At 42.9% G+C, this 19,563-nt stretch overlaps 1 protein-coding gene across 1 annotated transcript; it reads right to left on the bottom strand.

Annotated features, from left to right (window-relative positions):
- Positions 1-8,616: 8,616 nt before the first annotated feature.
- On the bottom strand, positions 8,617-18,672 carry ptena (phosphatase and tensin homolog A). The gene is made up of 10 exons (XM_079229674.1): positions 17,968-18,672; positions 14,095-14,179; positions 13,913-13,957; positions 13,779-13,822; positions 13,349-13,587; positions 12,815-12,956; positions 11,100-11,168; positions 10,439-10,605; positions 9,573-9,830; positions 8,617-9,430 (listed from the first exon to the last, which is right to left on the bottom strand). Exons 1-10 carry the CDS (start codon positions 18,044-18,046, stop codon positions 9,245-9,247), a joined length of 1,314 nt encoding a protein of 437 aa, XP_079085800.1. The 5' UTR covers positions 18,047-18,672; the 3' UTR covers positions 8,617-9,244.
- Positions 18,673-19,563: the final 891 nt, after the last annotated feature.

Here is a 19,563-nt window from a genome sequence, read left to right on the forward strand (position 1 = left end):
TCATACACTAACACACACACACACACACACACACACACACACACACACACACACACACACACACACACACATAGACACACACTATCTCTCTCTAGAAATCACAGAGGAAGTGAACAGACATGAAACCTCAGTACTTTGTCATTTTCTATCTGATGGAGGTCTCTGTCACGGTTGAGAGATGGGAAGTGATACTGTGCACCATCTCTCTGTGCTTGTGTGGTGCTTTGTATTCAATCTCATCAAATCTGGCTTTGTGGGAATGAACACACGGTGGCTTTAAGGCACGCGATTTATCGGACTTGTACTTTTTATTGGACTTGTAAATGAGTGGCAATGTCACAGGTGGTGTGTGTGAGCGTCCCATATGTGTCTGGATGGACTGACATTTATTCAGATATGTCAGTTGTTAACATCTCGACTGCGGGAGCTGATTGCGCCTTTTCGTGTCATGCTGAGATGTCAAAAATAGAAATTTGCACTCCGAGAATGTAGGTATCCAAACACACACACATACTGTATTCATGATGGCATGCACACACATGCCATCAGTCTTTATTTGGAGACAATAAACATTAGGGTGTGCTCTCACTCTCTCTACCTCTTTCTCTCTCTCTTTCACACACACACACACACACACACACACACACACACACACACACACACTCACGTAACCGTTATTTAAGGGTGTGGGGACATTTTCCATGCGGTTTGAGTGGTTAGGCTTTGCAATTGTAAAAGTGTGAAAGAGAAAATAAATCTGCCACATCTGCTCAATGTAAAGACACAAATGGCTTAAGTGGAGTGGGGGTGAGACCAATTAGATTGAGGCTCATTGAAATGTTGGGCAACAACTGGCGACAGAAATAACACAGGGTTGTCGCGCCAGAGAATAACTTTTCCATGAGCTTTGGTGCTCCTGAGGCTGATTGAGATATAATGACATTGTTAAAGTGTTATTCTCTGTGTTCAAAATCATGAGCTAAGTTCAACCAGAATGCTACTTGAGCATGAACCCTTTCCTCTTTTGTCTTTTGCTTTCACAATTTGCTTCCATACGGCCATCTCCTCTCTGACTCATCCTTCAGGTCTCGAGTGTATTGTGGTGAACCGCCGCCGAATCCGCTCAATTTTAATATCCTTTTTCTCTCCAGTATCCCGCTTTCTCCCTCTTTCCATTTCCGCTCTGTCTCCCGTTAGCAAAGGTTAACTTCCAGTGCAATGTAGATAGCTTTAAATAATGCATATTTCTAATTAAATATAAATGAGATAGTTTCTTTTTTTTAAAGAAAATATTGTAAATTACACAGAGTAGGTCAATCTTGTGAGCTATGATAGTTCAATATTTCAACAGAAATGCCAGACAGGGGTTGAATTGGGTTCTCTCTGCATTCAATGTGGCCTTTGGGTTTTTATAAGTGATAGAGAAGACTAGTCATTAACTCACAGGGAGCTAATTGATGTGGTTGGGCTGCAGTTTAAACAAGCAAAAGTCTGTGTTACGTCATGGTGCTTTAGCACCAATAGGACAGATAATACAAGTACACAAGTTTTGCATCTTCTGAACTTTTTTCTGTGACATTTTTCAATAATTCACACCCGTATTTGTGCCTTTTTATATGTTGACAGCCTCACCTCTGTGCCATTCTCCCTTCAGGTGGTCTCTTTGACAGATAGGATGGCCACATTGTGGGCTGTTTCTTCACACCAGCAAGTGTGTCATTTTTACCTTAAAACCTGTTAGCTACGCAACAGTCTGGGCTTTTCTTGTCTTGCTTAAATGGATGCTAGTAGAACCGACATAAGCCTGTGTGTTTATCTGTTATTGTGAGCATGTGCTATGGGTGTTCTCTGTGTTTTGGGATGCTATGGTGCATGGATGTGGATATCGTGTGTGTGTGTGTGTGTGTGTGTGTGTGTGTGTGTGTGTGTGTGTGTGTGTGTGTGTGTGTGTGTGTGTGTGTGTGTGTGTGTGCTCGCTGTGTGTTCTGATTTGATGGCTGCTTGCTATCAGTGTTTGTTTGGGGTTAAAAGCCCCTGTCTCTGAGGGTGTTAGCGGGGGTCATCTAAACCGGATCTGCAGCAGAATCGCTTGAGAGGCAGAAGCATAATCTGTAGCTGGCTTTGTGCACCCAGATTAAAGTGATGATGTTTTAAACCTTTCTCACGGCCGCAATATGCCTTCGCTTCCCTCCCTGCTACTCAGTGTGTGTGTGACAGCAGATCCACACAGCCGGGTTCAAGAAAAGGACACCTTCCCCACAATTGATGAACGGGGAGCTTTAGCACATTATCTGAGACAACGCACGCATGTTCTATTCATCTATTAATTTGCCATCAGCGTGGTGTAGCTGTAGCGTATCTTCTCCAGCGTTTGAGGGGAAACAGCTGCTAATCCTAATCCCTCCACCCCCCCCGGGATTCAGTCAAATCACAGGCCCTTTAAAAATCTCTGGCTGGCTGGTTCCAGGGCTGGTTGAGTGGCTGGCTGACTGGCAGGATCTAAATGACAGGATGGACAGCGCTTACCCTCTCCTGTGACTGACATCCACTCGGCCTCCAGAAAGTATGTCATTTGTTTGTGAACATACACACTCCAGAAATTTCCATTGCACACTGCTTCTCCATGCTTTACCCGTAAACATGTGCAGACAGGAAGGAAGGTTTTATTGAAGGCAGACCGTCCTGTGAAATAGATTAGACAAAGAGACGTTTAGGCTTCCACAAAATTCACAATTTTTGATATTTTTTATTTAAGAGGAAACTGACGTACTATCTGGGCAACTGTATCTTCGGCGGTCCAACGTGTCGACCACTGTTTCTCGGTTTAAACCTTTTCTTTTCCTCTCCACATGTTTAAAAGAATAGTTTGACTTTTTGGGAAATATGCTTGTTAGTTTAGCATAAAGCTAGCCTGGCTTTGTTCAAAGGTTAAACAAAATCAGTCCTGTTGCCTCTGTGTGGTTTCCAGGCCACCACTTAAGACTTTAGGAAGTCACTGTGTCCATCCAAGAAAGAGTCAATAGTCACTACATGAAACATCCTGGCATTTATGTTTATTTCATTTGAGGAGAGCTGTAGTCTCCGCATGGCTCCACACGGATCCAATTTTTTATTTGCTAAGTCTGTTTCCATTGCTTTTTTTTGCATTTTTTTATTTTTGTATTGACACAGCAACTGTTCAACCTCAACCAATTGTTGTTTATTTTTGGGGTGTTTTTTGCGGTACGTGGACTTTTTCCGAGTTGAAAATTTGCGTAGAAACAGGTGGATGGAAACACAGTTATGGGCTAACTTTAATCCACGGGAATACTGAAAATGCAGAAAGATGCAGAAAGGTCTCTTGGTGCATTACTGGCTAAAGGTGACTAAATGAGAGTCACTGGGACGGTAACAAAAACAAATGAACCAGCACTACAAGAGCTGTAACACCCTGAAGCCATTCCTCTTCTCTGAAACTCTCAAAGTCTTCAGTACCATTTCTGACTTTCACTCTCCAGCCCAAACACTAATATCGGTCTTGTCCATCAGCCGCTCTCACATCAGTCATTTCAGATAATGGCTCTCAGCTGGGAGAGAATGAGAGCGGAGGGACTCGGAGGCTGAGCCGAGTATCAGCCGACACGCCAGTGTCTCCCTCTCTTGTTCTTGGTGTATAAGGATGAGACGGGGATGAGGAGAGCACGGGTAACTATCAGTCATAGGCGTGAGGATTAGGGACTGTCATCAGCAGCCATATGCCTCATATTACCCTCACGGTGACACTAGATGGAGAGAGGGAAGAGAGCGAGGAGGAGTAGGAAGAGGCTCAGTTGAAGGATTATGCCGGCTCTAAGATTTCAGGGTAAAAGTCAGGTAGAGAACAAAGCCTGTCAAAATATAGTCTGATGAACACACTGACGCATAAGTTTGTATGAACTTACGTTTTCGCACACAGATGTACATAAAAGCCCTGCAGCAAAAGCACTTTTCACTACTGGGTCTCCCAAACACAATCCTGTTGTAGAAACGTGTGTGTGTGTGTGTGTGTGTGCGTGCGTGTGCATGTGAGCTGGATGTATGTACTGTATGTAGGGCTCGTCTGTAGAGCTCTGATACGCTTCTGTCCATGTTTTTTGCCTCTGGCTCTGCATGGTGAGTGTTATTCAGTACAATGGACACATGTGCTCTGCATTGAACACATAGAGAAAACAAGCTGTGTGTGTGTGTGTGTGTGTGTGTGTGTGTGTGTGTGTGTGTGTGTGTGTGTGTGTGTGTGTGTGTGCGTGTGTGCGTGTGTTGAGGAAGGGGTGGGGTCAGCAGCGACAGCAATACAGTAAATGTTTCCATGTGCTTCTCTTATTCATGAAGACGCACATAAACACACACAGACTGACAAGCATGCTGGCATATCCATGTCAACAAACACACACACACACACACACACACACACACACACACACACAGAAAAAACAGAGCTGGTGTGACTCATTAGTTGACTCAGGTCTTGACAGTAAAAATAACATCTGGAAACATTTACCGTAAATTCATTAACAGTTGTTCTAACGAGGAGCACTTTAATGGATCTCCAATAAATTGCACCTTGCCAGCTAAACTGTTGCTTCACGTGTACGTAGACTACAACTACGTGCTTCCAAACATGTCTTTCTTCTTACCAGTTCCTCTTCCTCATTCACCATAGGCCCGGTGTGACTTCACACAAAAACTAAAACACACACGCTAAAAGTTGAAGCAAGTTCACAGCAGATGAGTTAATGGCACTTTGAAAAATGCACTTTATATTTAAACAATCTCAAAGTGCTACAGAACAGAATAAAACAAGAACATTTTCTAAGATATATCTAAAAGCAAAGCCCATAGGTAAAGGTTACACAAGGACAGCAGAGTGGTAATATCCAGCACCTTGGCTAATATATTTTTTTCAGAGTTTTACTGAGATCTATGTCGTCTGGATGGTACTTTCATAGACAGATTAAGATTTTGTATGTGATCTACAATGAGTCCCCTGCTGCTTTTGAGCATAAGTTATTCATGAAGTTTGACCTAAAAGAGATGACTCAAGAAGACATTCAAACTACAATATGTGTTTAATAATGTGCTTATGAAAGTAGTGATTGTTTTAATATTCGTCTTCATTGTCTTTAGAGAAACGCTTGATGGGATTCCAGCTTTGATGTAGTGGACTAATAAAAAAATAAGAAACTGCAAGAAATGAAGTGTTTCTACGACTCCGGTGGCACGGTAATCAGAGTGAATGTAGAAGTAATCAGAGCTTCTGTTGTCTTTTTCTCATTCACAGACATTTGTGTTATGAATATGATGTTTGCATCTCATACTCCCGTATCTGCAACGTTACACTGGCCTGCTCCCTCCAAGACCGATTGAGCGTGTTTGCTAGTTTTCCTCAGACCACCGTGAAGAAGGGAGGCGAGGCAGAGAGGCACTTAGCATGTAAAAAGACCATATGTGTGAGCACGAGTGTGGGCACAGAGAAATGATATGCCTGTGGTCCTGCGGGCCTGTGAGTCTGTGGGAGGCAGAGTATGACTTTGTTCATGCTGTAGTATATTTGTGTATGTACGATGGTCTGCGCGTGTGGGTGTGTGCACTTTTTTCCACTGGCTGTCACTCGTGCTGCTGCTGCTGCTGCTGAGTCTTTGGTAACTTACACGGCCTGTGTGTGAGTGTGTTTCTCTCTGTGTGTGTTTAAGCTTTTGTTTAATTTCTACTTCCTGTTTTATTCTTGGCCTAATCCAAACGCAACACAGCTGTGCAGTCAGCCAGAGAAAGAGGGCTTGGGGGATGGGTTGCCAGGTCCGGGTGACTGCAGCCTACATGCTCTACAACTGCTACCAACAGATGGAAGGGAAATGGGGTTACCAGCTTGGGCTTATCTTGTCTTTGTAGGCCAGACTGACCCCCTCCATACACACACACACACACACACACACACACACACACACACACACACACACACACACACATACACACACTCCCCCACCCCTTCATTTGGTCATAATACTATACTTAAATCTCAATATTGTGGTGTGATTTTTTTTTTGTTTCCTTCTTCTTTTCACTGTAGTGTGAAGCATGGACCATCATGGAAGGCTATAGCCGCCAGAGAGGTTATCCGTGATGAATGCTAATGGTAAAATATTATGAGGCGCTAAGCCAGAACCAAACCACCACCTACGAGACAGAGGTACGATGAAATGAATCTGTACGTTTTTGCAAAATAGATGGTTCTTGAAATATTGTGACCATGAGCTGGCTCGCTGTGGAGAGCTAATTGCTAACTTGCCACCCAACCAGGTCGCAGTAGCTCCCGGAGATTCTCTCTCCTGATCCGTTTGATCCCTTCTGACATTTTTGTTCAATAAAACGGTAATTGAAGAGGGAAAATAAAGGGTTTGTTGCCAACTGGGCAAAAAGTTGACAGTCCGTTTCAAAAGAAGCATCATCTCGCCTCAATGATGACTGCAAAATGCAACACCTGCTTAACACCGTTTTCAGAAAGAATAGTTATCCAGGCGTCAGAACAGCAATATGAATCCATCCTTTGTTGAGCCGTTCACACTCTGTCAGAGGAAGGTTTAATAAAAGTCAATGGTGCAACATAGCTAATATGCTACATATTCTGTATATTCCTCGTAGGCTGTCTCGCAATTTCAGTGAATGTAGAATGAAACATTTACATCACGTCCACATTTTAATCTTATTTTCTTTATGGAAATGGACAATCAGATAGGATAGGCTTGGTGGGAGAAGTAGATCAACAGACAAATATAATTTCCTATTATTTGGCTCTGTTTTGTTTCATATCACCCTAAAATAGAATATCATATTGCGTGTTTATTTGGCTATATGTGGTGTAATATCTGACCCACATAAAGTAAATACTCCACCACCCAAAATCTAATTTCTCCATCTGGTTGATGCATAAAAACCAAACAAAAACATTTAGAGCCAGCGCTCAACACATACAAATGAATCAGTGTATTGATTAGATTAATATTTCAGATGCTGCCGCGTCTGTGTTTGTGTGACGAGGAGGGCAATCAAAGGCTAAAGATGTGGATCCTCAAGCCTGAGAGCCACTGAAGTCGGCCCTCTTCAGTCTTGCCTGCCTGTGGAGAGCTGAGACGTCTCTCTGGTCTCTCTCAGCCCAGCACAGCACATTCATTATTAATCTACCAGAGTCTCTCCCTCCTTCTCAGCTCAGCCAATTACAGTCGGGCCCCTGCGACTGCTGCCTGTCTCAGTTGACGCTGCACTGGTTTGGCTTTGATGTCTCTATCAACGCGAAGGAGCCGAGGACCGAGTCTTAATAGAGCAGAAGGGGATTATATGACTGCCTGCCTCTCGGGGTGGAACATCTTATATATATATTTATATATATATATATAAATACATGTATGTTTAATTCATACTTTATTTTATTATCAGGAGACTTCGGGCCCTGCTTTAGCTAGGGTCTCGCCCCTCTCTGCTCTGCTATCACAGTGACATGGTCGTTAATCCTGTTACTCTTTCATTTGGGGAGCCCGCGAGCAGCGCAGGCTCCGTCTACCCGAGGCCCCACACTCCTCCCTCCTGGGCTGGTAGCCTTTTTCCTTCCTCTGCTCATTTCATGCGGAGAACGCCTCAATTAACCAGCAGCAGCCACTCTGCTTGCAACACTGGCGATTCAGTACGAGGTCAGGCCGCTTTTAGCTCATTAATGTTTATGTCAGAGGTCAGTGTTGCTTTGAAAGCAATTCAGGAAATGGAAAGGTTACTGCGCAGCACTAGTAAGACCGAGATTCACCGTACAACCTGTTGCTATGACAAACACATCAATAGACTGACTTTACTGTAGATGATCGGCTCCCTAGTTGGGTCACTTTTTTGTTTGAAGTGAGCTTTTTATAATAATCCTTCCATCACTTCCCCACCTCAAGTCCCACCCGCTATTTGCAGCGCTGACCTTTAAAGCAGGAAGTTACTGTGAACACAGCTCCAGCAGCTGCAACGACAACCTGCTTTACAGCATTTTTCTTATCAAGTGCAGCGCTTGTGCACATTTCCCTCCACCTCTCACACACTCGAGTTTAGGTTTTGGGCCGTCGCTTAAAATCCTGACTTCAGTTGACAGCCATGGTGTCTGGTTAAAGACTGCATTGGCTTCACTGTTGGATGACAACTGCTTCTTGCTAAATATATTTTTTTCCTTCTGCATGATTTCCATGAAGGGGAAATATTACATAAACCTCTGATGTAATTGTCTGAGTATGACTCAAAGCACTGGGGAACCCCACGCAGAAGACACATCTCAAAGCTTGTTTCTTTAAGAAAAGACAACATTGCATACATTTATTAGGGATGGACGCCAATTCCAATACATGCAAATCACCATTGTCCTTTAAATGTAGTGTTGACATTACTGCAAACACTTGTCTCCCTGCTGTTTTGTGTATTATATTTTTATTATCTTAGGATAAAAAAAAACATTAACAATTACATGGGATGCCTTGTTCTGCATAATTTAACGTATACACAGTGGGGACAGGAATGGCAATGCTTTAGACATCATCACAGCCTCTTCATAACCCCGCCCACCCCAAACCCACTGCCCGCATGCAGTTTGCACTGCACAAAGACCAAAAGTCACGTGAGACAGCCTGCAAAGAGCACAAGAAGCATTCACAGTAAAGGAGGATAGGAAGGAGGATAAGATGGAGGGGATGGAGAGTAAAAGATGAGGAGAAGGAAGGGGGGAGGAGAAGAGAGGGAGTGAAACAAAGTGACTGCAGCACTGGCCTTGGTTTAGACAGGAGAAGGAGCAGCATAGTCCTAGTATATCATTCTCCTCCCACACTTCAACTCCCATCTCCTGATTGTGGTTTCCATTGTCTTTGACACAAAAAAAAGTTTGATATATGCATGTATATATGTATATACATATACGTATGTATATAGATATATATAAACACATGTTTATAGCTACAGCACCTTTTCCCATGGGGCAATAGTGTCAATACCTTGCACATGGTACATGGCCGTGCCAAAGAAAAAAAGAAAAATAATAAAACAATATATTGGTCAGGATATTTATCTTTTTTTCCCTAAAATTGGCATTTGACATGATGATATTCTATTGCCGTCTGGGGGAGGGAAGGGACAAAGGTTCTTCTTTTGAGTTTATATTCAAGTTTTCTCCTTTTTTTCTGGTGTATAATTTCTTCTTTTCCTGTTTAAAAAGAGTTCACACTTTTGTGATTTGCGTGTGCTGCTCTTCATCAAAAGGTTCATTTTCCGGATCAGAGTCAGTGGTGTCAGAGTATCGATAATGGTCTGGCTCATTGTCGCTAACGTCCGGGGTGACGGATGTCGAAGTGCTTGCCTCAGAATTCGAAGGCTCCTCCACGGTTTTTGTAAAATACAAATTCACCTGGAATTGCAAATCAGAAACTAACTTCAGTCTGTGCAATAGTAATAATAATAATCATCATCATCATCATAAACAAATCTTACCATCGCTCTTTGGCTGATTTGACATATATCTGAGCAAGAATCCAAATTAAAATCCGTACCTTGAAGTTTGGCGAGAAGTAGCGGTTAGCTTTGTCTTTGTTGGCCTTGTCCAAATCATTCTTCGTGAGCGTCAGGATGAGGTAGTCCCTGTCGCTTTCCCTGCTGCTGTCCCTGGACTCGGCGCTCTGCGGCTGGCCCGGCGCCGGTACGCCCTGCTGGCTGTCTGCGTTGTTCACCGCCCCGTTCTCCATCTTGTCCCCGCTTTCCTCTGGTCCAGGGATGAAGAATGTGTTCACCCAAAAATGAAACATTTTATCCTACAGGGCAAAAGTGAGGAGAGGAGATGTCATGAGAAATTGGGCAGAGAATTCCAAAGGAACTTTTCATTACAGCTGGCTATAGTCTACATTCTTCAACACATGATGGTAAAATCTAAACGAACACCGTTTTGGTCCACCTCTAAATACTTTAAACCTTCACCAAGTCTGTAGTTCTGCCTTTTGAACACTCGTTTCTACTGAATATGCAAATCTTTTCATTTATTACTGAGCTTTCAGCCACTGTCGTTTTAAGCAATTGTTGCTCAAACAAAAGTAAATAAAGCATTTGTTATTTTCAACAGTGTTTATGGCAGCAGAACAGCTCGACTCTAAATAATCCACAGTTCAGTGATATTGGTAATGAAGCCAGTGTAAATAGTTTGGCTAATTGATGTTTGTAAATAGTAAAAGATTTCTATGGAACAGATTAATACACTATTACTAGGCTTTTGCAAGAAAAATAACTACATTCATGCATTTTTTTTTCAAGTGAATTGTTGACAATAAAAATGGTGCCAGCCTTATCTTTAAAAAAAAAAAAATCTCTTCATGACAAACGTGTTGATTAAGCTCCAATTAAAGAAACACACATCAACACAACTAACCTTCTTCATCATCTTATTCTGTTTATGGAAGAACTCCACTTTGATGTCTCCGCAAACAGGCAGCGGCTGGGGGAATTCGAAAAACATGTGCTTGTCCTCGCGACGTGTGTGAGCGGGGTTCGACGTGTGAATCTTCACCTTTAGTTGATAAACAACAAACTGGGGATCTGCAAAAATAAGAGTCAACGTTGCACCGAAGGAGGGCAAGATTGTGAGATTTGTGAGGAAAAGAGACAGAAAACACAAGAGTGAGCGACGGGAGGAGCAGGGAGTGTCAAGAGGGCAAGACAAGATACCAGTGTTATTGCATGAGTTTGACAAAAAGAAACAGCACACCACCACCTCTCCCCTCAGTGCAAAACATGCTAGAATTAAGGAGGGGAAAGACAATATGTCACACCCAAAGAGACCCAGAACCAGACACATACGACCCTATTCTGATAAACAGTCACGGTTTGGTCTTGTACCGGCACAACACGCTGCATATATAGAAGAATTTCAACTCTGCCTTCTTCATGTAAGGGTGGTGTGGTGGTGTCATAAACTAATCCTATCCTGCCAGGCAACATGACTACTTCAGACTGCTACTGCCTGGTGGATCTCTGGGGCCATATAAAAACAAATGAGTGAAATGATAATAATGGATGAAAGGCTCATTTACCCCAATGCCAATTCCCTTTCCTGAAGCCCTGAGGGATCGGCTCGCTCCTGTTTTTAACGGTACTGTCCCCTTAGAGAGAAAGAAGGAGATTATTACAAACAGGACTTGGCTGGACCGAAAGACAAACATAAGAGCCCGACACAAATATTTACAGATATGTGCATCTACATGGTTTTATCTTCAAAACTTGCAGTACATGGCTACAAGGCGGACGTGTGCATCGTCACACATTTGACCTGACGCGTTGTGAGATGCACAAAGGGGATGGAGGGAAGGGGGAACTTGAGATCGCTGACCACCACAAAACATGAATTTAGCAAACAGAAAATATGTAACATTGAGTTATTTGTAACTTAATTTTTTTAATTAGCTGCTCATCTTCTATTGCTGTGGTGAGCACGACTTTGAGGTCAGAAAAGGTTGATTTGTATGTTTTAAATTTCAGATAAAGACGACAAACTCAGAATAGGGCCTTTTTTTTTTTTTTTTTTAAAGGGAGTGTTAGGAGGAAAGATCAATACAGTCAGGTGTTACGGGTGGAGAAGTCACAGAAATTAAGGAAGGAGATGCTTTTTGTGAAGGACAGTTTAAAGTGGAGAAATTCAGATACAGAGAGGCACGACATCGAGGGACTTGGACAAAAATCCCCCTTCTGGGGACATTAAACCTATTAAAAAGTAATACACAGCCTTAACATGTTAAATATGGACATGCACAAAAGAAAATGTATTTCTGCTGAAAGTTGAAAAGAGTCATTATCTGCTTCGAAATTTTACCCAAAGGTCTCGCGAATGTCTCTGTGGGGAAGACTTCAGTTGAATTATAAATCAGAGGATGTGGAAAGATAAAATGAGCACTGCTGTTGATAAAGTTTTGGTTCCAACGAATCTTTTAAATAAAGCAAATTCCTTTTTTTGGTCTGTGCCACTCTGCCACTGAACACACGGGACAACAAGAGCTAGTGTTTGCATACACACCATTTTACAACAAAGTCATAACACTCAAGCTCAGAGCAAACATGCAGTGATATGCAAATACTCATGAGAGAGACTAAAAACCAAAGACAGTGACTTATTAACACTGACCAAAATATTTAATTGCTTTACTGACTTTTCGTAACTTCCTGGTTATGTGCGAGTAAAGCACATAAAACTCATCTGTAATATCGGGTGCGTGTGTGTGTGCACCATTAACTACTCTCGTGTTGGGCTCCAAGTGCTCGACTCTGTTCAAACAGTGAATAATGCAATTCCTCTGAATACCGTGCACAAGAAAAGTATTACACAGCAGAAAATGGGCGAATGAAAGCAGAACCTGGCTTCTTAAAGGCAATCCTCATGAGGAAGCTAAAAATATTTTTTTAAAGATGGCTAAAATGCTCAACTTTGCACAAGTTTGAACTTTAAGAATTGCACATTGCTCATTGTGACAAACAGAGGAGATCTGATCGAAAATGTGCTTTAAGAAAGCAGAGAAATAGCTGGCCTTGTTGTAAGAGGACTTCCCAAGAAATATACTACAGCTAATTCAGCCATACTACGGCGCAGGACGACTAAACTCCACCGGAGATGACCCGTTCTGTTCCACGGTGCAAAGCTGCAGCGTGGGTGAGCCCTACAGCGCAAAACACATCCAAGGCTCTCGTTCCGTTTGAACAGCGGCATGCATGCCTACGCCCTAGTTTGGAGTTAAAGTTGAACATAAGCGTGACTCACTGCAGGTGCCCCCGCTGAACATAGGGAGAGTCTCGAACACCATTTTGTGGAAGAGGAGCGCCACCGGCTTGTAGTCCAGCTGGTGCTTCAGTAGGTGGCTGTAGTAGTAGACGTAGCGGCGCTGGCTCGGGATCGTGACGCCCTGCAACAACAGTGACAATGTTTAGAGGTCAAGAACGTAGAAAATGATGCTCTATTTCCTCCGTGGGTTCAAGTGTTTTCAACTAGAGCTGAAACTAAAAATGACTCGACAGCTATTTGAATAATTGTTTGAGGCAGTTTTAAAGCAAAAAAACGCCATTTAGTATTTTCTGCTTTTTATCATGGTAAATTAAATATCTTTTTTGTGAAAGCAATTTTAATGTCAGTCATTTTCTTTTACAATTTACTGAGATCCAGGATTAAACAATGAATCAAGGAAATAATCTGCAGACTAATTGAAAATGTATATATATTTTTTGCTTCAGCCCCATTTGCAAAAATTTATCTGAAGCTGTTGTTTGAAGACATTTTGGCCTCAGATTAATATCCCACCTTCTTGTCCCTTGTCCTGACTTCTCCGTAGAAGTCAAGCGCTTCTTGGGCCTTCTGGAATTTGCCTCGATGGAGGAGGTAAGCGCAGATCATGACTCCAGTGCGGCCCTTGCCGGCCTTACAGTGGATGGCCGCCACGTGATTGTCATCTTCGCTGAGCCACTGGTCCAGGTCTTCACAAAACGGCTTAATGAGCTCCAGCTGAGGAGGGTTGTGGTCTTCGAAGGGGTACTGTGCAACTGATGCGTGGCGGGATGCAGGCCCACGCAATATTGGAGAGGAAAAGAAATGTGGACACAGCAGACAAGTCAGAGGAGACAAGACACAGTAGACATTTTGTGGGATTTTATCAACCATGTGTCATCAGGCATTTAGGTCACTGTTTTTGTTTTTAAGAGGGAAAGCATATAAAATATATAAAGCAGCCTACCTCTGCAGTTAAATTTGGCAGTATCGTAGTGTCTTTCTGCGCAGCTGAAATGGGAAGAACAAAATCCAGTTAGAGAGGAAGTTATTAAGTGAACAAAGAAAAGTTCAGGTACAAACAAAATGTGAAACACTTACAGGTTGTAGATTTTGTAGTGGTTTTTATGCTTTGAATCCAAAAACCTGTTTTCAAGAGAGCATAGAATACATTTATGAGATGAACTGCCAGAGCAAAATAGACAGAAATATTCTTTGATAAATTGCTTTACCCCCTATACTCCGCTTTTCTAGGATCACATAACAGAAGCAACACAACTCACCGTACTACATCGTCTATATTGTTTCTGTACACGCCTTCGAGTCTCTCCGCTGGAAAGCCCATAGCAATGATGTTTGGGTAGATATCTGTTCAGGCTTGGAGTCAAGGAAATGTACATTGTGAATGATTGTGAAATTCAAGCGCTTTCAGAAAATAAGGCATGAAGGCAGCATTACAGAGACATCGGTCACCTCTGCCTTCAACAGCTATGTAATACGACTAAAAAAGAAATAAATGTTTTATGTTTAACAGAAGTTACAATCCATTTCTATTACGAGCCAAGAATGTTCCATTAGAGCACAATGACAACACTGCAGAGAGGGGCAGCAGAGCGTTAGAAAGTAACAGCCAGTGTCAATACGAGGGTGTCACTGTAGGTATGGATAGATGGGAGCACAGAGGAGGGGCGCTGATCAGTGTGTGTGTGTGTGTGTGTTGTGACAGATGGCCTTGACAGTGAGACGCAGGCAGATAGGACGGGAGTAACAGCGCTCCTGTATGAGCCAGGCCCACATGTGGCTGCACGAGGAGAGTCTCCACTCTCTGACCTGCATTTATTTTTAGAGCCCAAAGTTATATTGGGATCATCGCAAATGTTCGGCTTATCTCTGTCGAGCTCAGGCGGAACAATTTGAATATCTATCGAGATCGAACGCAGGCAACACGCGGCTAGAAAAAAAGCTAACATTTTGTCGAACAAAAACCCACTGGTGGTTTGACTTGCACATGCAGCGGAAGGCAGTTGTGGGCAAGACCCAAGTGGGAAGCAACCCTTTGCACCAACTCGCTCGTGCTACACCTGCTTTTAAAAGTCGACTTATACCATCAAACGGGGCTCCGCATTTCAGCGCGTGATTGGGATGGAAAATGTTGTGGCCAATTATACAGTGACATACATACAATTTTAAAAAGGCACACATCAGTGTCATGTTGCAGATAAAAGAATAATTGAGTTGGCACGCGTGTCTTTGAGGCCTGCAACGCCTACCTGTAACCGAAGTCTTTGTGTCGCCATAAGCTGTAGGATTTCACACTTAAACCACAGACTAAAGGGCAACCTTTACATACACTTCCTGTGCCACAGTTTCAAAAAATAGAAACGCTGAATATTTCTTATTGGATGTGTCTGTTTCATTTTAAGCAGATCTTATTTTCTCAGGTCAAATCACTCTTCAACTGGTCAGAAATATTTGACACAGGCATCTGACTAACTGTGTCTTAGCTGGTGTGCACACATACAAGACCTTCTAAAAATATTGGAACCCAGAACAAATACACACGCATCCAAAGATAAATGCAATTGCAACAATTCTTGCTGGAAACAAAACCAATCAAAATCTTTCATAAACCCCTGAGAGAGAGAAACACATGGAGTGCAAATGAGGTATGCTCAACACAAGCCTTGATGCATGAATTCAACAAGCCCAATAGCAAATTTATGTTTGTACTTGCATACTGCCAAGCTACTGACCTGCAGCTCACAATAAGGAGATACAGGGACATACTGTGCCATAATCCAGTCCATTAAGGCCTCAAAGACCTAATTAGGGGCCAAACACAGCTTTTCTATGCTATTTGATGGGCTATCTAACCCTTGGACCTACTGGCAAAGTGATCCCAGTCAGTCTATTCTAAGTGTTTTTAAAAAGCTCCATAGCTCCCAGGAGAGCCTCAGCCCAGGGCATGGTCTCTGCAGCTGGAAGGAAACGCACATACGGGACCCCCGACGGAAGCTCCAAGTAGGAGGGAAAAAAAGAAAGAAAATCTGCCGTTTCAGGCACGCCTTTTCTTTAAAGCCAGCCCTGCCTCGGCTCTTTGCATACGCCAAATCCACAACTGAGAGCAAGAGAAAGGGGGGAAAAGGGAGAGTGGGAACCGGCTAGCGCCGAGTGAGAAGGGGGTGGGGAGGACAGGAAAGGAGGAGAGCGGAGGAAAGGGGGCAAAGCAGAGGGAGGGAGAATTAGAGTGGGAGTAGTAAGGAAAAAGAGCAAAGGAGAGGTGGTGGGTTGAGAGGGTAAGAGAGGGAGAGAGCACTCAGACAGCAACGCTGATACAAGATCACTGGCAACTCTATTTTAAGGGCAATTCCCAGAACTGTGATACTGCATTACATAACTGCAGAGAGCCCATATTGTTTTTAGACACCAAGCCAAAAATGATAAAAGGGATGGTTAGAAAGGGCCCACATCTGAACAAGACGAGGCTTCAAGTCAAAAAAAAAGATGCCCCCTTCACACCTGCACAAACCTCTAGAGGCAGCTTCAGTGTTGCCACAAGTTTTACCACAAAAAAAAAAAAAAAAAAAAAAAACAGGTGAGAAACATCTGATCAAATGTTGTGATGCACACGTTTCATCATCTGCTGTCACACGAACATCCCAGCGGACACTTGAGTTCATCTATGTTATCTATAGTATTGAGTCAAGGGAACTAGCACACCGCTTTACATTTGTCTACAAAAGAGAAAAGCAATGTTTTCAAATGAATACAATTATACTGAGGATAACCAGAGAAAATAATATGCATAAATACAAACGCATGTTTAAATTGAGATGCCATACAGACTCAGGGCTACATCTTACAATCGTTTGATTATGGAATAATCTGCTAAATACTTGTGTGCCCAACTGTTATCTCGATCAGTCAATTAATCACTTCGTCCATAAAGTGTCAAAGAAAAGGGCACAATTTCCCAGAACCCAAGCGGACACCTTCAAATGTCTTGTTTTGACCAACCAGTAGTCCAAAAATATATATATTAAATGCATCATCATAGAAGATCTAAGAACACCAGCAAATTGTCACATCTGAGATGCAGAAGGCAGGCACATTTTGCATTTAAGACGTATCTTAATAAACTCATCTTTGATTTGCCCACTTGTTTCAGCTCTACATTCAGAAATATCAAGCGCAGGCCTCAAAAAGGCGTAAATCTTGAAACAAAGTCAAGTGCACATCCAACTTGACACAATCTCAGTACCATCACACATTAGATTTAGTATTTAGTTGCCCATGGACAACTAAATCTGTTGCCAATCTAGTTCATGACCAGCCAAAACACAAAAAAGTACCAACTCCAGTAGCAGCGATACTGCACCGGGGAACCAGGTCAACTATTATCAGTGGTAATAGATGAGAAATGAGTCCTGCGGATGGGCCTGAAATAGAAATTCTTAAAAGCTGGAAATGACTATCTCTATAAAAAGGGAAAGGGAAATGTTAATTAGATTTTTCAAAATCCATCAATGAATACTCACCCATAGAGGACAAGGCCGAGATAGAGGAAAGGTGAGGGTGATCTTACAGCAGGGATGTTAGTCCTTTCAGCCATTTGCATCATAAAACAAAACCCTACCATATAATTAAATGGCATGTATCCATCTCGATGTAAAAATAAATAAATGTAGACATACATATAGAGAAAAATACTAGACCCGAGCTAACCTACCCGTCTTCGAACACAAACTGATGATTTTTTTTTTTTTTTAAATGACTTAATGCCACTAACAATTTCACAACCTGGAGCTCGCTCCACCGCTGGTCGACTGCAGTCACGGTCACTAAAATACCGCTTCTTTCAAAAACACACGCCAACATTCAGCTGAACATTGCGTTTCCCAGCTATAACACGACTGTGACATGTCTGCGTGCTGGTTTGACAGATCCACCATCTTTCAAACACGCTGGCTGACAGCGAAGCTGCGCTGTCTGACCAGCCAGCCAGCCAGCCAGCTAGCTCGCTAGCATGGAAGCTAACCGCCTCACGTTACTTCACGTTTCTGGTCCCACTCCTGCCGCTTCATTGAGAAAATTACACATTACTGTGAACTGATCTGAGAGCTGTGGAGATTAAACAAACCCATAGGGAAGGATACATGTTAAGTCCAAGTCGAAGCCGTCCTCTTGATATCTCCTTTTGTTCCGACTGACCATTTCTTTTATAATCGCAGCCATTGTAGCAGGTGACAGGAGTCTTTACGGGCTAAAGGATGGAAACAGGTCTGAGATCGGGGCTCTGGTTGTGCGCGTCGCAGTCCGCGGGTCTTCTCTCGGTCGCCGGCAGCTCTCTGGGTTTCGCGGGTCCTCGCGTGGACGTGTGAAACAGCCGCGCTGTCGGTGTGTGTCGGTGGGATTAGAAAGGCTCTTCCTCTGGATCATAAAGTCGGGCCTCCTCGCTCCGCTTCTCAACGCAGGCCCGACTTTGCCAAATCCTGCAACTCGTCTCGCAAAACACTCCCGAATAAAATACATATGCAGTTGTCCTTCGGATGCCAGACGCGGGTCCGAGCGAAGGGTTTCTATCGCAGCCCCCCGCGGTCGACAGCGCGAGGACAAGAGGACTCACCGGTTCTCAACGAAACCCGGATCCAGTCAGCCCGCTAGCTAACGAGCTAGCTAGCTAGCAGCTAGCAACAATAGCTAACGCTGCCTCTTGCTTCGATCCGAGAGCGTCCTAACGATTCAACATCGTCATCGACTGATTGCCAAGAACACATCTGAAGAAAAGTGACAGGCTCCACCTTGAATTTATATAAACTATACAAAGCTCATAGATTCGCAGAGATTGGTATGACAGTTCCGTCCCGGGGAATCATCTTCTTTTCTTGCTCCTCTCGCTCCAGCTGAACTCTCAGGCTCCCATCATGGCCTCCACCGAAGGAAAAAAAGAAGGTAGAGCAGGCTGGGATTTTAGAACACATATCCCTCCGCCTACTCTTTATAGTTCCACGGTTTAAATGAAACCGGCAAATGCAGCGTTGATTCGCTGTGTGTCGACAGTGGCTTTTGGATGCTGGTGAAAAAGTGCTCTCAAAAGTAATTGTTTTAACCTCGAAACACGCGACAATCGAGTCATTTCGTGCTTCTGGCGGAAGGACAAAGTGAGTCGGCATGCGACGCTCCCTTCTGTCAAAGTGATCACGTGTGACTGTAATTAGGGAAGTTTCCAACATAATGTCACTTTTCGCGGTTTAAACTGTCATTTCAGGCCGTAGAAAATATATCCACGTAACCTATCAATACATAATACATGTATTATGTTCATAGTTGAAAATTAGTATACAATCTCCTCAAAATAATCATACATTATACTAACGTTGTTAATTGCATGGAGCAGTCTGTTATTTTATTGTGTACATTCTTGTTATCGATGCTCACACAGAAAAACAATTACATTATGCATAGTAAAATGACAACTACAGCCATAGAATACATTCATATGTTATTTAAATGAATACTATAATACTAATACTAATAATGACACTTTACAAGAATACAAAAGGCCTGTTCAAAAAGCCAAACATCACGAGTGACAGCATGAGGTCCCTTTCATAATCTTCATGTGCATAATGCAAAAATAATTGGGGCACAATCTCTCCTAATGAACCGTGTGTAAACATCATTCTACATCTGAGGAGGCCGTACTAAATCAAACTATTCCGGATAAAATATTTGATCACTAACTGACATTT

This window comes from Taurulus bubalis (genome assembly GCF_910589615.1).
Source record: "Taurulus bubalis genome assembly, chromosome: 14".
NCBI lineage: Eukaryota > Metazoa > Chordata > Actinopteri > Perciformes > Cottidae > Taurulus > Taurulus bubalis.

Excerpts from the sequence above, each read along its gene's own strand:
- ptena (XM_079229674.1), bottom strand. The coding sequence starts at position 18,046 with ATGGCTGCGATTATAAAAGAAATGGTCAGTCGGAACAAAAGGAGATAT. Across the intron at positions 14,180-17,967 it reads CTTCGACTTGGACTTAACAT|ATATCTACCCAAACATCATT; the intron begins GTATCCTTCCCT and ends AAGCCTGAACAG. Across the intron at positions 10,606-11,099 it reads GAAAGGGAATTGGCATTGGG|ATCCCCAGTTTGTTGTTTAT; the intron begins GTAAATGAGCCT and ends TTATTTTTGCAG.